We start from the raw sequence: 17,497 nt of genomic DNA, 5'->3' as shown, positions 1-17,497 counted from the left end.
TGCCACCGCCGCCGCCACCGGTCCTTTCCTTTCTAAGCCTGCCGTCCGCCAGCCATGTTGAGTTGTGATCCAAATTCAGTTATGTACAAAATAAATGCTAACTTCTGCGGAGCGAAGCGAGGCCTGTCGCCGGGAGGCTTGGGACGTCACCTATTAGGGTTTTCCATCTCTATATATACCTTCTGTAAGCCGTCGTTTTGGGATAAGAAAAGTTGTAAATCTCCGACGTTTGTAACTTCACCCGATATAGTGAAGATTTGCTGGCCAGTGTCCGTGGTTTTTCCCTTCTTCCTTGAAAGGGGTTTTCACGTTAAAATCTCGTGTCTCCTATGTTTGATCTATTATTCTTTGTTGTTTATATTACCTATCGTTTCTAACGAGCCCATTAGTAGAACTCCCCTGAAAATCCAAAACCATAACCGCCGCCCCCACTACCCTAGCCCACGGCGACATTGCCGCAGATCATCCCGCCCACCGTCCGCCCCCTCTCGTCGTCGGTGTCCTCGCGCGTGCGTCGCTTGGGGTAGCGACCGCACGCTCGCCAAATAAGAATTTGGATGGACGCACCGGTGGAGACGCCGCAGGGACCGGGCGAAACAAAACGGAACGTACGATGCCTCCCTCTCAAGTCGTCCCAACCGGATTCCCGTGACAAGTTTGAAGCTGGTTGGCAGCCCAATTACTGACCCGGAACGAACACTAGTGCCTAGTGGTGGTATTAATTCGGAGCTCAGGTGCGTGCGCGTGTATGTCTGTGCGTGCATGCCCAGGCACAACAGCTCATGCGGCCATGCCTGCCGGTCTGGTCTCTGCTGCCCTGGCTCCGAGTAAATGGACGCGCCATCAATAAAACAGCAAAGGCCTGTACCCTGTAGTAGTAAGCAGCATCAGCAATTCAGCACTGCATGCCAAGGTACAGCAGCATGCAGCCAGGGCCGGTCCGCCGACCAGGATCAGAATTCAGAAACCCCAGAGGCGAAGCAAGCGAGATAGATGCTGCTGCGAGGATGGCCTTGGCACTTTGGCAGTTTTGGCACAGGTATTTTTTTTATTGTAGTCAAAGTGTCAAACAGTCTTAAGCTTGACTAGTTATTATAGAATTTATTTGCATAGATTGATTGGTTATAGAATATTTTCATAGCAAACGTGCTTAGACATATAACTGTATTTTTTCTATAAATTTCATCAAACTTACTCCCTGCATCCCTTTTTAAATATCGTCTTCGCTTCACGAGAAATAACTTTGACTAAATGTATATAAAAGATATTAATATTTATGGTATATAATTAATCTCATTGGATATATCGTTGAATCTATTTTCATAACAAATTTATTTGGAGATACAAATGTTGCTCAAATTTTATACAAATAAAGTCAAACTTAGCGGCACGTACACCATGACGATAGATATTTAGGGAGAGAGGGAGTATGAATCTTTGTCTTGATCTGAACTTATATTCTTTTTATTTAAAGATCAGTGATCTATCAAATGCATGGCATGGGCCGGAGCCTGGCGCTGGCCATTGGCAGGCCGGCAGGTGAGCGCTGCTGCCGATGCCCATGCCATGCATGGAGTTGGGCCGAGTTGACCTCGTAAGCAGTTATGGCGTGGGGGCTGTAGCTGCCTAACGATATGGATGGGAGGTATGTAGGGGTACTGCAGCGGCTACCGGGCTATTCTGGCTACTGCTGCTGCAGCAGCAGCTGCGAGCCTGCGACGGCGTAACTGTAAACAGTAAACCAGTTCACGCCTGGCCTCAGTGTTCTTCGCTGTCGAAAGGTGTTGCTGGCATTCTGAAAGATACCGCATGCAATGGCGAGAGCGTAAACAGCGAATTTCAGCCGTGAACAGTAAATTCCGGCTGAGATTTCCACCGGCCGAACGCAACCTGGGCCGGTTTCGAATTTAAGCGCAAAAGAAGTCATAAAATATGTACTCCCAGCAGTGAAAATTTGTAATTGATTCAACTTTGTGTGGTCTCAGCAGCTACGCTACAGTAGGCTACTCCTGGTCTCCTACAGTATAGCTGCAACAGCTTAAAACTGCCGACCAGTTCACGCCTGGCCTCAGTGGTCTGGTGATCTGGTCTGCTGGAGCTGCAATTGCTTCACAGTGAAGTGCTGCTGATCCTCTGACAAGGCATCCAATGACCACACTGAGCAGTTTTTAGTTTGAGCACAAGGGAAAGAAGCAATAAAAGACATGCCTTCATGAAAAAGATTTGAAACTCTTGGCGCCTAGCAGATTCAGTTTCTTCTACTCTGACAGTATTCTGCAAATTGCAATGATAAATCCCCATGACAACCAGAGAAAACTGCATAAACACTAGGGCATAAGAGAAGCTCCACTGGAATATTGGATTAACTTAAGATCTGCTATTTCCTATGATTATGTCCTATATAACATACAAAGGAACATTTTATTCAGCGCTACAGCTACTGCAGATTACAGCAGATTTTTTTTATTACAAAGGGTATCCAGGAAAATTTTGTACAGTTTGACTACATGCTCGCTGCTCACTTGGATAAGGCAAAATTCTGCTACCAACCCTCTAAGCAAAGGCAAAAGGTCCATCTTCCAAAATATTGCAGGTCTTTGAAAATGCAATGACCTTAACTGACAGAGGTAATAGACGGCTGAGAATAGAGGCCACTTATGGGGTTCATGAATGGCTGTGGCCGCCTTCGACGTTTTGAAACGACTGTAAATCCCTCTGTATCCTTCGGACCCTTAGGAACCTCCGTGGCTTTCGCTTGTTTATCTGAATCTTTGCGACCAGAAGCATTATTGCCTAAGTTGCTACTCTGTTCATTACTAGCTTCATCTGATCCACTTGGCTTCCTCTCTGGTTCAGCTTGGGCGGAACCTAAACTGTCATGCACTGACTTCACAATGAAACTGAGCAAAATTTGCCTTGCAAGTTCTGTTTTGTATGAATTTCTCACGATGTCTTTCCCTCTGTTTTCCTTTCCTTTACTTGAAACGACTTTCTCAACTTGACCTGCCTTTTCTGCAGCAGGCGTTTCAGCCTTTACTTCATCTGTGGTCTGTGATGCAACATCCACAACAGAATTGGTCACAGGATTAGCAGGACTACTGGGTTCTCTGTCAGCCACATCGGACTGTTGCGAAGTTTTTCCAGGCACAAATTCAGCAGCATGAGGATTCATGGTTGTGGGGGAGTTGCTACACCTTACAATAGTGCTCTGGCTGTGCGTGTAACCTTGTTTCCTTTGGAAGGAATGCCCAGTATGATAGTACAAGGTGGACCGAGGACCACGAGGCACTCTAGTATCAATGGCATGAGAGAGAATCTCCATTGCTTGACTTGGTATTGCCTGAAGAACAGCACTGGCATCATATATTGCCACCGCGCTGTATGGGTGGGACATTGATAACAGTGATCCTGGATTGAATGGAGGAGCTGAAGCTGACAGTTTGCTTCCAGATGCTTTCTTAGATGCAGATGGGCCTTCATCACTGTTGCTGTCAGGAGCTATTTCTACATGACTCTCTAAGTCTTGCTGACTTGAAAGAACCTCTTTGCTACTGTCCTCACTTGGCTTTTCTTTCTCTTTTTCTGTAAACTTTCGATCTTCTTCCTCGGATGACAGTGTTAGATCAATATCACGTCCACTAGTATCCTTCTCCTTTGCTTCCTTCTTCTCCAAAGTTGGTTTCAATACTGTGCCAGGGGGCGAAACAGCCACATCTTTGTATGATATAAACTTGGAAGCAATGCTGGTTGGCCTGTTAATTCCTGTTGGCTTTGTACGTTGTTCTGGTTTAGTGCTACCATTGCAAGACTTATCTTCAGCAATGCTGGGATCCTCATTCAACTTGTCGGTTTTTAAAAAACTACCAAATGAAAGCTGGCTAGGAGCACTTACAGAATCTTCTTTGTCTCCTTTTGTTTGAGGCTGCAAACCAGTCCTATATACAGAACCTGTATGACCATCTTCAAAACGATCAACCATTAATTTCATAAGAGCCGGTTTCCTGCGACTGCTTTTCTTCCTTACATTTGCGGATCTTCCTCTCATACTAGCTGCTTGCCACCCTTCAACCGAATATTCTTCTGGTGATAGAACATCACATTGCTTCTGCTCGTCATGGGCAGCATAATTTTCTTCTAATACAGCAGGAGGATGCACATCCAGTTTTTCTTCTTGAAAACCGTCTTTGCTTGCTTCAAGAGGAGATCCTGAGTCATGCTGGAAATTCTCCTTCTCTTCAACTGATTCACCATGATGAGCTCTGATATTATTCTGCAATTAAATACTATATGTCATGAAAAGGAAAGCAAGAGGCAACAGGTGAAAATAAGAGGCCCACATAACGCTTTGGGCAACAGCAGCACCTTTAAGAGTTTACACAAGAAAGAAGAAAAAAAAAGGGCGTACCCAGTGTAGAGAGCTCCCGCTCTGTGCGGGGTCTGCACAGAGCGGGAACTCTCTAAGAAGAAATGGATAACAAAATTTGGCCCTCAATGCTTCATGGATTATAACATGAGAATGCATAACCTTTTCTTTCAAAAAGGAGAAAGGAAGTTTGAACCCACAGCCACCAGCCCACCACCCCTCCCCTACTACTACACACACCCAGCATGAGAATAATAGTTCCAACCCTGTTGTCATATATCATATACTTTATTTTGTTATGTACTGTACCGCAACCCTCTGCTGATTAAGAGTGGTTGCTTGTAAGGGACTGGTTCTTCTTCTATTTTTTTGATACAAAGATACAGCTCATCTGCATTGTTCGAGACAAAAAAAAATAGAAAAGAAAAGATGTATTCACCTTTGCACGCCTGCACTTCCTTTGCATATCCCTTTCTTTTCTTTCCTGGTCTGGACTTATGAAGTCAAGAAGATCTGATACACTGGAAAGATAGATGTTTCAATCTAAATTTAAATATTTTAGAAATGAAACTTCTCAGATTATTCGTAGTTTCATACCTAAGATGTCCTTTACTTGCAATAGATGAATCAGGTTTTGGCATGCCTCTTCGAGAGGCCTCTTGTTGTTCTAATGCTTTAGACTCAAAATATTCTAGCCATGCAGCAGCATCCTGCCGCAAAAAATAATGTGTTAATTCAAGAGAACATCGGAGTATATATCCAATATTTTTGTATGCTCTGAGAAAAAGAACCTGAGTTCGGAGGTCATCTTGCCCTAGTTTCTCCTGAAGTATCTGCAAGGTTGTTTGTTCATGTTGCACGCTTAGGGAGTACGCGTCCATCATTGAAAGGGCTATGGCTATGGCATGGTAGCTTGCAGCAGTCTGATTGATTGAAAAAATGCTTGTTAGTTCATAGTAAGTAATTAAATCACAGGACCTAATTCTTTATCATATTATTCAATGAATTATAACTCAGATGTGTGCATGCTCTATGACAAGGATTGTATGCTTATAATATATTTCACTGAACCATACATTAACATTAATAACTTACAAAAAAACTGATACAACAATACAATACTTCATTGAGGAATAGCAACCAGAACAATGTAAGCAATATAGTTTCGAAACCTGGGACACAGAATACTAGATTTTTATATCGAGAAACATGAACATATTTGTAACTGAGACATGACCTTTGAGGTTGAGGAATATAGACATCCGGTGTGGGTGTTGCTGGTTGCTATGAGGTGAGAGCTATATCAAAGTTAGATTGTGCATCAGCTGTATGCCTATTAGTGATAATCCTAATATACCAGAGGTGTCTTATATATGTATTGTTATATAAAACATCCATTCAAGCACTGTTATGCAATTCTGGATGAAGAGAAATATTAAAGTGGTAGATTTCTTCTAGTAATGTAGTTTAGACACATTACTACATATATCGAACAGTTGTTTGAGTAAAGATTGGACTTTGATGTACATTGACCATTTCCATGAGAAACCCTGGTCACTATTCTATGTGAAATCCTTTTGACGGGTTCATGGAAATATGTGAGCATGGAATGCCCAAATTTACACCTTAGAAATTCTTTAGTGTGCAAAGATAATTCAAATGGCTACTATCCTACAACACATTGGAAAAATAAAGAATAGCTTCTTTTACCTGGATGTGATCAGCTCCTAGCAACCTCTTGTTGCACTTCAGGGCTTCATGCAAGTATCGAAGAGCAACATGAACATTTCCCATGCCTTCTTCCATCATAGCCACATTTATGTAGGTGGCAGCTGAATTCGGGTGTGAAAGGCCACACGAAAACTGAAGCAGATATAGCGCGCGGTTGACATACCTTCAGGGTTAAGACACAATTAGGTACAGAAGAAATCTATATAGAACACAAATGATAGAAGTTGGATTACAAGTGTGATAGTCAAAACTTGAAAGTTATCTAGCAAACACGGTCTCCACAGAATCTCTTTTTACATGCGTAGACACAAGTAGTCAAGCACCAGTCACATGCCGTAGGACAAAGCTGCAGGGCTCATTTCAGTATGTATGCTTGCTTAACGCATATGATGGCTAGATATAAACTAGCACCACGGTAGACTGGTTTCAATTGATGCCACCAATTCATGCTTCAACAAAGAAACACCTATAACCACACTTACTTTAGAGCCATTTCAATGTGTTGAAGGCGGTAGTAGAAGACAGATAAATCCCCATAACTCTTCATAGTTTCCGGATGATCAAGACCAAGCTCCCTTTCATTGATATCAAGTGCCTTCTGTTGATATACAGTTGCCTACCAAAAAATAACAAGTAATGTGAATCTAAGATTGCCACATAAGGCTATTAGACAGGTCACAATGTTGTGAAGAAAACAACTGCTAGTTTGATTGATGGAACTGCTATCAACAACAAACTTCACAGCTTGATGTATTCATACTTTGATAGTACTATTGAGTTTTTTTTTAGCAAAAACTGGTTTAAGTAAACTTGCACATCCATTGGATAGAATACAGTGAACCTTCACCAAATTCTTTGAAGTACCTGATTAAAATCTCCAGTATGATAAAGCACCACAGCAAGAAGGCTGTATGCATTAGCTGTCAGTCGATGGTATGGACCACAAACAGCTATAATTTTGGACAATGCCTTCAGTAAGGAAAAAACACACAAACTTATTTAGTAAATAAATAAATAAATAATTTCGCTAAACAAAATGTGGACATAATTTTAGCACAGCAGTTAATAATGAAAAAGACACAAAAGTTGACCATATGCACCTTTGTTCCATAGCTCACAGCATCATCTAATTTTCCTTTATCCAGTGCCATCTTCGATGATTCCAGCAAGTTTCGGCCATCAATAGATGAATAGACCACATGCTGAAACAGAACACAACAAATAAGCAATGGAATCAATAATTTATCCGAGAGACAGACAATAAGGAGTGTCCTAAGTTTTAGTAATAATGTACTACCTTGCATACAGGAACAATGCTGACAATGTCAGATTTGTCGAATGGGTTAGGGCTATTCATATCATAATCTCTTGCAACTAACTCCAGTCCAACCTGAGCAACAAACCATATTAGTATGCCTGTTTGGAATAGAGACTATGAATGTTCCCATAATTCACTACACTACCCATACCTTGCTGCAAAGCCCTCTCAGAATGATAAATTTCCGTAAGTGTGCAAATTCATCTTTCAGTTTCCAGCAGAATCTTTTTGAAAGGAAGCTCTCTACCCATTTCAATCGCAAATTATTGTCAATATGGGCATCTGTGTCAGCACCATTTTCAAGTCTGGGAGATCCAAGTAATATGTTAAGAGTTTCAGCTATAGCTGCAGACATATTTTGCATGTCATCAACAGCAGCAATAACAGCTCGGATGATGTGCTTAAAGGATCTTATAACCATTTCATGAATGCATATAGACTGGATGTGTGGGAGCTTCTCTGCTAGCTCTACCTGATTAATTTAAAGAAACAATGTCAGATTATTATGCAACTTTGTCCAAATATAGTGGGGGAAAACATTAAAGCATAAAATTTACACCCACCACACGGCCTAAAGAGGACATATTAAGTCCCCTTGTATGCATGAAATCGGTCATGGTTCTTCCATCCACAGGAGAAAGCTCAAGGGACGCAAAATCAGCCACCTGTGCGAAATGCATTCCAAGGAAAAAATGAATTAAGCACTACAGGAATAAAACATCCCAAGATCATATATGCTGACCAATGACTACTCTAAAAAATATTGAGTAAACTAACTCAACATCAAGTACTAACTCAACATCAAGTACAAGAGTTTTTTATAGGGTAATTAAAGAACAAATCAGGACAACATAACTGAAGTAGCGATGTTGCTACAAGTGAGTCAAAACTTTAAAGAAAGTTACCAAATAGCTAAGACAAGGCTTACCAGCTTTGGGAGTGCAGTATCATCATAGAAATTATGGGCCATCTTTGTGAGCTCATCGAGGGACTGGATCAAGAAATGATAAAATGAGGAAACGAAATAACAAAGGTTAACCAACATGTTCTTGGTGAGCTCTTCTATTCCTACATCACAGACTTTAACACAAGACTTCCTATAAAAGGGAAAAAGTCGTTGAATAAATTGCTTGCTATGTTGACCGAAAGTGAATTTGCATTAAAAACCTCATCAGAACATGAATAAACTTTTCATGTCAGAACGTATCATTGATTGTGTTTGAATGTTCTAAAATAACTGGCTTTCAAATTAGTGAAATGGTTTTCAAAATTCTAAAATAACTCTGTGAACTTGCTTCTTTTTAAAGAACTACAGTATGGGAGGCCCCTATTGTTCTAGATATTAAAAATGGTAGAATAGAAATAATGTACAAGCATTGTTAGAGAGAATTTACAAGCCAATCAGAAGTGTACTTCTAACCATATTAAAACAAAACTTCTAAGAGAGTGAAATTGCGTAATAAAACCACCTTTTCATGAAGGCCAGCTCCCAAACTCTTCAAGCGAGAGAAAGCATCCTCTGACATTAACTCGCTTATATCAGCCCCCTTATTCGTTTCATCAACAGCTATATCAGATACTTGCGTACCATTCATTGACGAGCAGTTACTGTTGCATTCTTCCTTCTCAGAACTGGAGCCTTCAATGTTGCATTCTTTCTTTTTAATTTTCCTTAATTGTTCAAAATGCTTTCCAAGACCTTTGACAGCTGGTTCTTTGTCAGCCTTTGTTGCATTTCCCTTACCATTCTCAGACGCTGGAGAATCCTTTTTCTGCAACTGTTGCAGCCAGGAGGACCCAAGTTCCCATCTGATAATCCTAGAATTTATGCTAGGCATGCTATCCAGCTTTATCAAGCTGTCCTCGAGTATTTTACGTGCCAGTTTCCTTGCGGGGTTACTAGCATGTGACTTTGGGCTAGGGTGCTGATTACCAACAACAGTTTCTGGATGGATAACTCTCGGGAGTGGTATCCTTAGACTGGAAAAAGAAAAAAAAGGGAAAAGGTGTTGTTAATAGATTGATGTTGAGTATTTCGGTGAGAAAACTTAATGTGTATTAAAGCAACATTTTTCTCTAGGGATGAGCAATCAAGATCACAGAAGCCATTACTAAGCAAGTAAAATTACATGAGAGTACACATCAAACCTGTTAACATTCAAGGCATTAGAACCTCCATCCGGATGGTCATGTACATCAATGTTCAGCATTCCATCAAAATTATCAGAGATGTCATTTGATTGTTTAACATCATTACTGTCCTTTGCACGTCCAGAAACCTTCACAATTGCCGTATATCCACAATGCTTGACAATCACCACCCCGAGTGTCGAAGAATCCTGGGTGGAAATATATGACAGATATTGGATTTTGATTTTAATCCCCTAAAATGAGAAAGGGTAAAAGTGGAAAGTGCAAGGCATCACCTTAACAACAACATTTTCATCAGAAGTTAAACCTTTCAGAAGATTCCTTTGTGCAATATCCATAGCACCCGTTTGACAGAAGGCAACGCCATCAACCTTGTCCTCCACCTTTGAACTAGCATCAGCCACATCCTTCTTCACCATTATATTCATGTCACCGATACGTTCCTCAAATACGTTTGAACCATGCGTACCACTACGTGGACCCATTGAGTTCATAGACTGATCAATGAGTCGCCTTATTGTTGATGCAGCTCTAAAAATTGATGTATCTACAAACAGATTGTGTAAAAGAAAAGCTTTCCGGTCTCTGATCACCCGTTCTTCCTCAGTTTTGCATGGCATTCTAGCCAAAACAGAAAACTCTCTTGACCACCGTCTGCGGTCATATTTTCCATCACGCCCACAGCCACCCCCATTTCCACCCCAATTCTCATCCTCGCCTGGTAGTGCTGGGAACTTTGTGGCGGAGTCAACATATATTGGAGGAATAAGCCATGTGTTTGCACGGAATCCATACGGCAAATTCCCAAACTGCAGATGCAGAAAAGGTTATTCTCACCAAAAGTTCTTGAACTACGTCATCAATTCAATATTTGGAAAATAAAAAACAATGGCAAAGCATATCACTATTATAACCTTGTTGTGTTCCACAAAAGCTTTCATCAACGCCTCATATGCCTGTGGAAAATGAATGATAACTGCCAGTCATATATTTTACCAGGACAGATAAAAGCATGAAGTAAAGAGAGCTAAGCACAGAAGATAATGAAGATTTAAGATTCAAGGTTACTAACATTAGCAAATGCATTGCTGAGCTGTTGCAGCAGGTCCACCAGGGAGTGGCTTACGTTGTGGCGCTTCCCTGCCAAGTAGAAACCCTTAACTGAAGCAACTATGTGCAGAAGCTTCCCGTTGCAAACCTTCACCTGGGCACAGATGAACTCCTTCATTAGGCGTATGTTCATACCAATGCGCCTAAATTAGCTATTGCACGGTTGCAATTCAACTCAAAAGTGCAGATCAAATTGAATAGCTACTGCACCAATGCGAACGAATTCCAATTTTGCTAGTGCATTCAAGTGTGTGCATGAGAACTCACCTCGATTTCGAAGTAATCGCCTTCCTGAGAAGCGCCATTCGCCTCCTTCCTCCTGATAACTGCAGAAACGACGCACGCACCTCGCGTCAGATTAAGAGAGCACAAACCAGCAATGCGGAAACGGAATGCTTCATGGGCGTAGTAGGGGAGGATCCTCACAGTGGACAGGCGGGGTGAGATGCGCGAAGGAGAAGAAGTCGTAGAACTCCCCCAGCTTCGGCGGCGGCCGGATGGCGGCCATGTCGTGCGCCTCCGATATCGGCGGCGCGGCCTCGCCGCCGCCGACGCCATGGGCCCCGGTCGAGGCGGGTGCGGGAGGGGAGGGCGGTGTGGCGGGGCGCCCGTGCTTGGACGACTTGTGCTTGGCGGCGCCGTCCCGGGGCTTGGCGAACGCGGTGGTGCAGGCGAGGATGTCCAGCAGCCGGCGGACGTGCGCCTCCGCCTGCTCCGCCGTCGCGTACTCCTCTGCAAACAAGCCGTTGGGCTCAATTAGAATCGACAGGCCCAATTGGGTGGTGGTTGTGCAATGCTGAGGTTTGGGCCTTTAGTTGGGACCCAAACCTGCATTTAGAGCCCATGAGATCGCAATTTCATTTCTTGTTGGAAAGGATGATCGTTAGCACATCTCTGATCTCGTACAAAGTTATTTCGGACAAATTAAATAAAAAACTGTACTTGTAGTATCCATGCATAATTCAGGGTTTTAGAATAATGGGTAAATTATATTGATAATCAACACCCTGTTCTTAAGTACTACTTCAGCAGTACTTTTCAGCGAACGAACAGTGTTTTCCTCTCACAACAAATCAGCGTAAACCAAATTTTAGCGAAACGAACATGGCCCATGAGATCGCAACTTAACCAATGCTCTCTCAAGAAATTTAGGTCTCTAAACAGCACTGTCTGATACAAGTAATCAGAACGGCTATTGATGACCTGTACAGTGCACAAACCCGAAATTGCATCACGCTCAGTAAGTCCGTAACAGCGTTCCCGGTCGAGTCGATATAGAAGGCAGGAATAGCACAGATCATTAGTGTGACTTTGACATGTGACGCACCAGCTCCAGCCTCCAGGTGTACTGTATATAGTAATAATGTCATTGCAGCCTGTCTGAGTGTCTGAACACCTAAAAATACCCGGGCCTCGTTTAGATTGCAAATTTTTGCAATCTGGACACTGTAGTACGTTTTGTTTGTATTTGACAAACTTTGTTCGATCATGGACTAACTAGGCTTATAAGATTCGTCTCGTAATTTACAACTAAACTGTGTAATTAGTTATTTTTTTTTACCTATATTTAATGCTCTATGTATATGTCCAAAAATTGATGTGATAAAGAGAGAATGAAAAAACTTGAAATTTAGAGGTGATCTAAAAGGCCCGGTGGAGTTTCCAAGAGGCGTCGCTTTGTCCCCTACTCCCGTAAGAGGCAGAATGGGACAAGAACTAGGGCGCCCTTGAGCAAACTACTGCAACTTGGCAGAGCACCAGAGTAGAGAGCGCCATACAGTAGTTTCGTTGGAATTGTCGTGGATGGACAGGGACAGGTGTCCCGTTCCCATCTACCTCGTGCATTCTGCATTCATATATTACCAGCTGGTAGCCTAAAATTCTAACAAATGCTCCAACGGTATCTTGACTTCCACTGTTACATGCATTCTTGGAAAAAGACACCTCGCTCCTCGCAGTCGTCGGTTCACAGACATAACCCTCGGTGAGCATACTATGTAATGTAAAGTTTTGTCAGTCAAAAAAGATAACCGTGGTTAAGTGGAGGTGTCGGTGCCAAAGCTGGATTTGGCTTGTTAGGGTATGGCTCCCAACGGATCCGGCTCCTCACTGTAAAAACACTGTAGCGGAACAATGCGCGGTGGCAGAGGATCCGGAGCCGAGGGAATCCCTCGGAAACTACAAGCACTAGCAGTAGTGTACTGCTGATCTTTAAGAAGTGAGCGTGATGACTGACGACGACGTCTCGGTCAGACATAGGCACACAGCAATGCAATCACCTTCCCCGCCCTGGCTGCGGCGCTTTTGAAAACCAAACGTTAGTGGCAACAATGCGGAGCTGTCAAAAACCCCGTTCCTAATTCACCCCCAAGAAATGATACTACGAGTAAAGAAAACCCGTCAGAATCATATCGCGACGACTAGGACCAGGAGCCTGCCGGGACTGCCCATGCCCTATGCCCTATGCCCAGCCAGCGCGACCAACCACCGGCCGGCACTGCACTGCACCGGCGAGTCTTCTCTGCCCCGTCCCACCTCGGATTTTTTCCGGACACAGAGAGCGACCGCGCTGGCCACGTCCCATGGAAATTCTCGCACGCCGCCGTACGTACGTCCCCCTCTCCTCATCTTCTCAAATCTCACCCGCCGCGGAACGATCCGCGCGGTGACGCGCCACGGAAAGGGACCGCCGCGCACCGAGCAGGGAGGCTAGCCTAGCCTAGCTAGCTGTCTCGCTGTCCACCATTGATTGACGGCAAGAGATGGAACGAACACGCGAGCGCGAGCCGTCCGTCCAAGTGAAGTGGCCACGCTGTCCAAGGTAGTGTTTGGACTGTGACTGGCAGGCAGATTCTCGTCCAGGCAACGATCATGACCCCAGCGGACGAAATCCTGCGCCTGGGATTGCTTGCCTGGCCAGGCGTCGCCTGGGAGGCTTGAATCCAAACAAGCCAGGCCCCACGCTCGACCTGTCGGCTGTCGACCGCTGGGTTTGGAACGCGTCGTATTGCATCGGGACAAATTCGCGCTGAATTCAGGGGTTTTCAGCCGTCCGTGTCCGTCGATGCGCCTCCCTCTCCCTCCAGGCTCCGGGTGTTGAATGCCGCCGTGCATGGGTGGACCATCTGTTCCGATCGGCCGGTAGCAATTAGCAAACCATGTTCTACCACTACGCAGTCGAACGTGATACCATTACGACCGCCCTCTTGCTGGGTCCGACTGCCTGCTTGGCCTCTACGTATATAGGAGTATAACAGACCAACAGGCGGTGCACTGTAACGGGTCTGTTTGGTTTTAGACTGGCCGGACTTGCCTGGAGTGTGCGTCAGTCCCAGGCGTCCGATTTCCCACGCCTGGGGACAGGATGAGCTGCCTGGCAGGCATCTGCCTGCGAGGGCTCGATCCAAACACGCAATGTACTTGCCTGCCTGGACACAGCCAAGTGCGCCGTCCGTCCGTTCTGCCCTCCGATCGATCCGCCAAGTTGTTTCGTGTACTAGAACGACACTCCGGTGGATCTCACCTCTACGATACGATACCCCCAGCTACCAGCTCGCTCGCGTTCGGCTGATGATTGGTGTGAACCTCTCTCCCTCCCTGGCTCCCTCCCAGACCCCAGTATCTATGAGGCCAAATGCAATAATGCATGGATGCATACTCGCAGCAGCAAAAGAAGAAACACCGGTGGAGCGTGGTACGTAGCGTGTGGATGCTGTCACCACGTACCTTCGACGATCCGGAGCGTGCAGGGCTTGAGCGCCACCATCTCCACGGCGTCCTCGAGCCGGTGCCCGCGCGCCTGCAATGCGAGACCACCATCATTCAGTCAGCTCACTCAGTTTTCAGCCATTGCTGCTTATCTTATTAGCATTCTTTTATCCACGAGAATTTCACCAGGGACTACCAACCCCAGGTAAACGAATGGATATGATTTTTTGGTGAGCTGTGTGCCTGTGCCTGAGGTTGAATTTGGAGAAGGTACTAGCACCTTTTTTTTCTCTCTGGTCTGGAAATGACGGTGCTAGTAGTACTTGGCAGTTATAGAGAGAGTGAGCGAGAGGCGAACATTACCACATGGGAGAGTGAATAGCTTGTCAGGTGACACGTTTCCACGTTCGACCCCAGCAGCTTCCGCACGTCCAGCACACGGTCCGTGGATATCCCCTACAAACATCAGTACAACATGAACAAACACACGCGGAGACGGAGTTAACAAAGCGCGCTCGCACGCACACACGGACAGGCTCATCTCTCTGACCAATCAAGTTCACAGCACTCTTGGTTGTTTTGTTTCTCATCAGTGCAACATAACACAATGTATTATACGGGTGTGCAAACTGCAAAGTGTGTTCATCTTGCAGTGCCACCCTACGCTTTCTCAAAGAGATGTCGAGGCTCTGTTCATCTTTCTTCCTTTTTTTCCCCCGTTGCCCTGTCTATGTTCTTTTTAAGAATTTCAAGTGGCTTTATGTGTGCGCTGAATCAAGTGTGGGAGAAGGAAGGCAGCTGATGATGGAGCCGAGCCGGCCGGGCGCACATACCTTGAGTGTCACCTGGGATTCGTAGGGTGTGACAACCGTGATGTCCACCACGCTGGGCACCACTGCAGAGGACAAGAAACAAACCAAAGCTTTTATCAACCAGTGTTCTATCTAGGTGAGCACGGGAGCAACAGTGTCACCCAACAGCAACCGCGCATGAAACGAGGGGGACGGCAGCGCAATTCACTCCGCTCTTGCAAACCGCGTGACCCAACCGCACGGCCGGGGAACGTTGCACTCACAAGTCCACAACAGAAAATAAAGAGCTGCCTCCTAGTAGTACTAGCTGCTTAATACTATCCTGCTATCTACTAACTGAATTCTGAATATATGGAGCTCATGGAGGAGCTAGCAAGGACAAGGAGGAGGAGTCATGGCAAGAACACCAAGCTCCAAGGAAAAAGACAGGGTCGTCGTTCATCAGAGACGAACGAAATCCCCCTGGTTCAGTACGGAGGAAGCCAGCGAATAAAGAAAAAGGACTCGCGGCAATCTTCTTCTTTAGCTTTTCTTTTCATTCACATGCAAAGGAGCCAAAACTAGAATCATGCAGGTGCTACTGCGATGCTCGTCAATGTTGTCAAGAACAACGAGCCGCTCTGCGCTGTGGTGATGGCAAGGGCTCGCAACGCCGCGGCATGTGCATACATACAACGGAGAAGGAGCAAACGCTTCGCCAGAGTGAGGAGTTTGAGTAGGACTGCACGAGCGCAGATATGGATATACCTTTCTCTTCCTTCTTCCTCTTGTCGCCTTTGCCGCCGCCGCCCCTGCCCTTGCCGCGGCCGGCCTTGGGGGCCATTGGCTAGCTGGCTGCTGCGTCGCGCGCCCAAGCAGCGACGTACGACGATGGCCTTCAAGCGCGGCGCGAATGGAGCGCCGGCAGCAGGCGGCCCGAAGGTTTAAGCCGCCGCAGTTCCCGCAGCAGAAGAGGGAGGAGGAGGCGGAGGAGAGGAGAGGAGAGGAGGCGAGCGAGAAGAGAATAGAAGAGAAGGAATGAGGAGGGAGGGGGGCGCGCGAGGGAGGAGAGGATATAGGATGTGAGGACGGCGTGGGATCTCTCATCAGACCCACGGATTTCAGCGCCATCCTGGCCTCTCGTTCCGGCGCGCCGGTAGCGTCCGATGCGACGGCCCACGTTGGCAGCCGCCGCGACGAGGAGGGATGGCCCCTCTCCCTGCACTGCACGGGACGCTTTTTGTGTCGTGGCCTCATCGACGGCTGAGGTTGGTTTGATCCCCCCTCGGCCCTCACGGCACAGTGCGTACGTACGCACAGTTACAAAACGCTGGTAGTAGCAGTAGCAGCTGAAACGGAGACGGAAAGAGGCAGGAGACGTGAGCGCGGCATCTCACGTCCGCGTCGAGGCAAGCTCGAAGCCGGGTGCTCGCGACGAACACGTACCAGCTGTACTGTACTGTACTGGAGCTGGACGACAGCTCGCTCCGCGACCAACTCGTGCACGTAAACGAGGCGGGGCATGCAACTCGACTCGACGGACGGCCAGGGGGGTGTCCCGGGGGGGCAAGGACAAACAAATTCAAGCGGGCGGGCACGGCAAGGGCACAGCTGTGTTTGTGTGTGTGGGCGCGAGGTGGAGAAGAGACGGAACGCGAGAGGGCCGGACCGCGGACGGGTGGCGCGAGGCTGGTGCGGGCAGATGGTTTGGCTGGGCCGGGGTCGCGCTCGCGGCTCGGCACGGCCACACCAGGGGCCGGAGCCGTTTTATTGGGCGTCCCGTTGGCCGCAACGAGGAGCCAGTTTTTGACGCTAGCCTCACCTATCGCCATGCCTTGCCAGGGTTTGTTTGTCGTGTGCTAGCAGCACTGTACGCACGCGCTGCCCCGCCGGTGGCCCGTGGCCCGTGGGGGTGGGGCATGTGTACGTACGTCTGGCGCGGCAACTAGGGCGTGGTGACTGGATCCCAGCGCGATTCCGTGCACGAGAAAGGTGCGGCCAATTCTTTTTCCATGCTTGCAGCGCCAATCGAGCTAGCACACTAGCAGCGCCACGGCACCACCTTCTCTCCGTCGTCTCCGGTCAATGGGGACGGACGGCAGATACATATCTGGGCCACATGATTTGGACGTCGACGGGGGGCGCACACACGTGAGCTCACTGCTCTTGCTACTGTAGCGGCATACTCCTACATTATTTGTCCGTGTTTTGATGACCCATAACTCGTCATGGGGTTATTCGGGATAATGTTCGAAGGGCTTCGGCGTACGCAGAACTCGATAGTAAACGCAAAGAGACGAACGATTTATACTGGTTCGAGCCCTC

The 17,497-nt window shown here is 46.3% G+C and overlaps 1 protein-coding gene across 2 annotated transcripts; it reads right to left on the bottom strand.

Annotated features, from left to right (window-relative positions):
- Positions 1 to 2,335: 2,335 nt before the first annotated feature.
- Positions 2,336 to 16,219, bottom strand: LOC136492596 (protein REDUCED CHLOROPLAST COVERAGE 3-like). Of its 2 annotated transcripts, none has more exons than XM_066488572.1 (23): positions 15,941 to 16,217; positions 15,215 to 15,276; positions 14,745 to 14,837; positions 14,400 to 14,472; positions 11,100 to 11,405; positions 10,941 to 10,999; positions 10,636 to 10,767; positions 10,478 to 10,519; positions 9,839 to 10,372; positions 9,561 to 9,751; positions 8,882 to 9,392; positions 8,341 to 8,403; positions 7,976 to 8,077; positions 7,564 to 7,884; positions 7,392 to 7,484; positions 7,195 to 7,296; positions 6,959 to 7,063; positions 6,577 to 6,710; positions 6,074 to 6,257; positions 5,155 to 5,286; positions 4,961 to 5,073; positions 4,803 to 4,884; positions 2,336 to 4,270 (listed from the first exon to the last, which is right to left on the bottom strand). In XM_066488572.1, exons 1-23 carry the CDS (start codon positions 16,014 to 16,016, stop codon positions 2,615 to 2,617), a joined length of 5,166 nt encoding a protein of 1,721 aa, XP_066344669.1. In that variant the 5' UTR covers positions 16,017 to 16,217; the 3' UTR covers positions 2,336 to 2,614. The 2 variants fall into 2 exon arrangements, 1 of the variants encoding a protein (XP_066344669.1); XR_010768135.1 differs by having other exon boundaries at positions 4,207 to 4,270; positions 4,803 to 4,876; positions 15,941 to 16,219.
- Between the last annotated feature and the right edge of the window lie 1,278 nt (positions 16,220 to 17,497).

Source organism: Miscanthus floridulus, chromosome 11 (genome assembly GCF_019320115.1).
Source record: "Miscanthus floridulus cultivar M001 chromosome 11, ASM1932011v1, whole genome shotgun sequence".
NCBI classification, from domain to species: Eukaryota; Viridiplantae; Streptophyta; class Magnoliopsida; order Poales; family Poaceae; genus Miscanthus; species Miscanthus floridulus.
This window is presented reverse-complemented; position numbering and strand designations above follow the sequence as displayed.

Coding starts and splice junctions, on each gene's coding strand:
- LOC136492596 (XM_066488572.1), bottom strand. CDS start 16,016: ATGGCCCCCAAGGCCGGCCGCGGCAAGGGCAGGGGCGGCGGCGGCAAA. Junction 14,838..15,214: donor AATCCCAGGTGACACTCAAG/GTATGTGCGCCC, acceptor TGATGTTTGTAG/GGGATATCCACGGACCGTGT. Junction 11,000..11,099: donor TCTCACCCCGCCTGTCCACT/GTGAGGATCCTC, acceptor TCGTTTCTGCAG/TTATCAGGAGGAAGGAGGCG.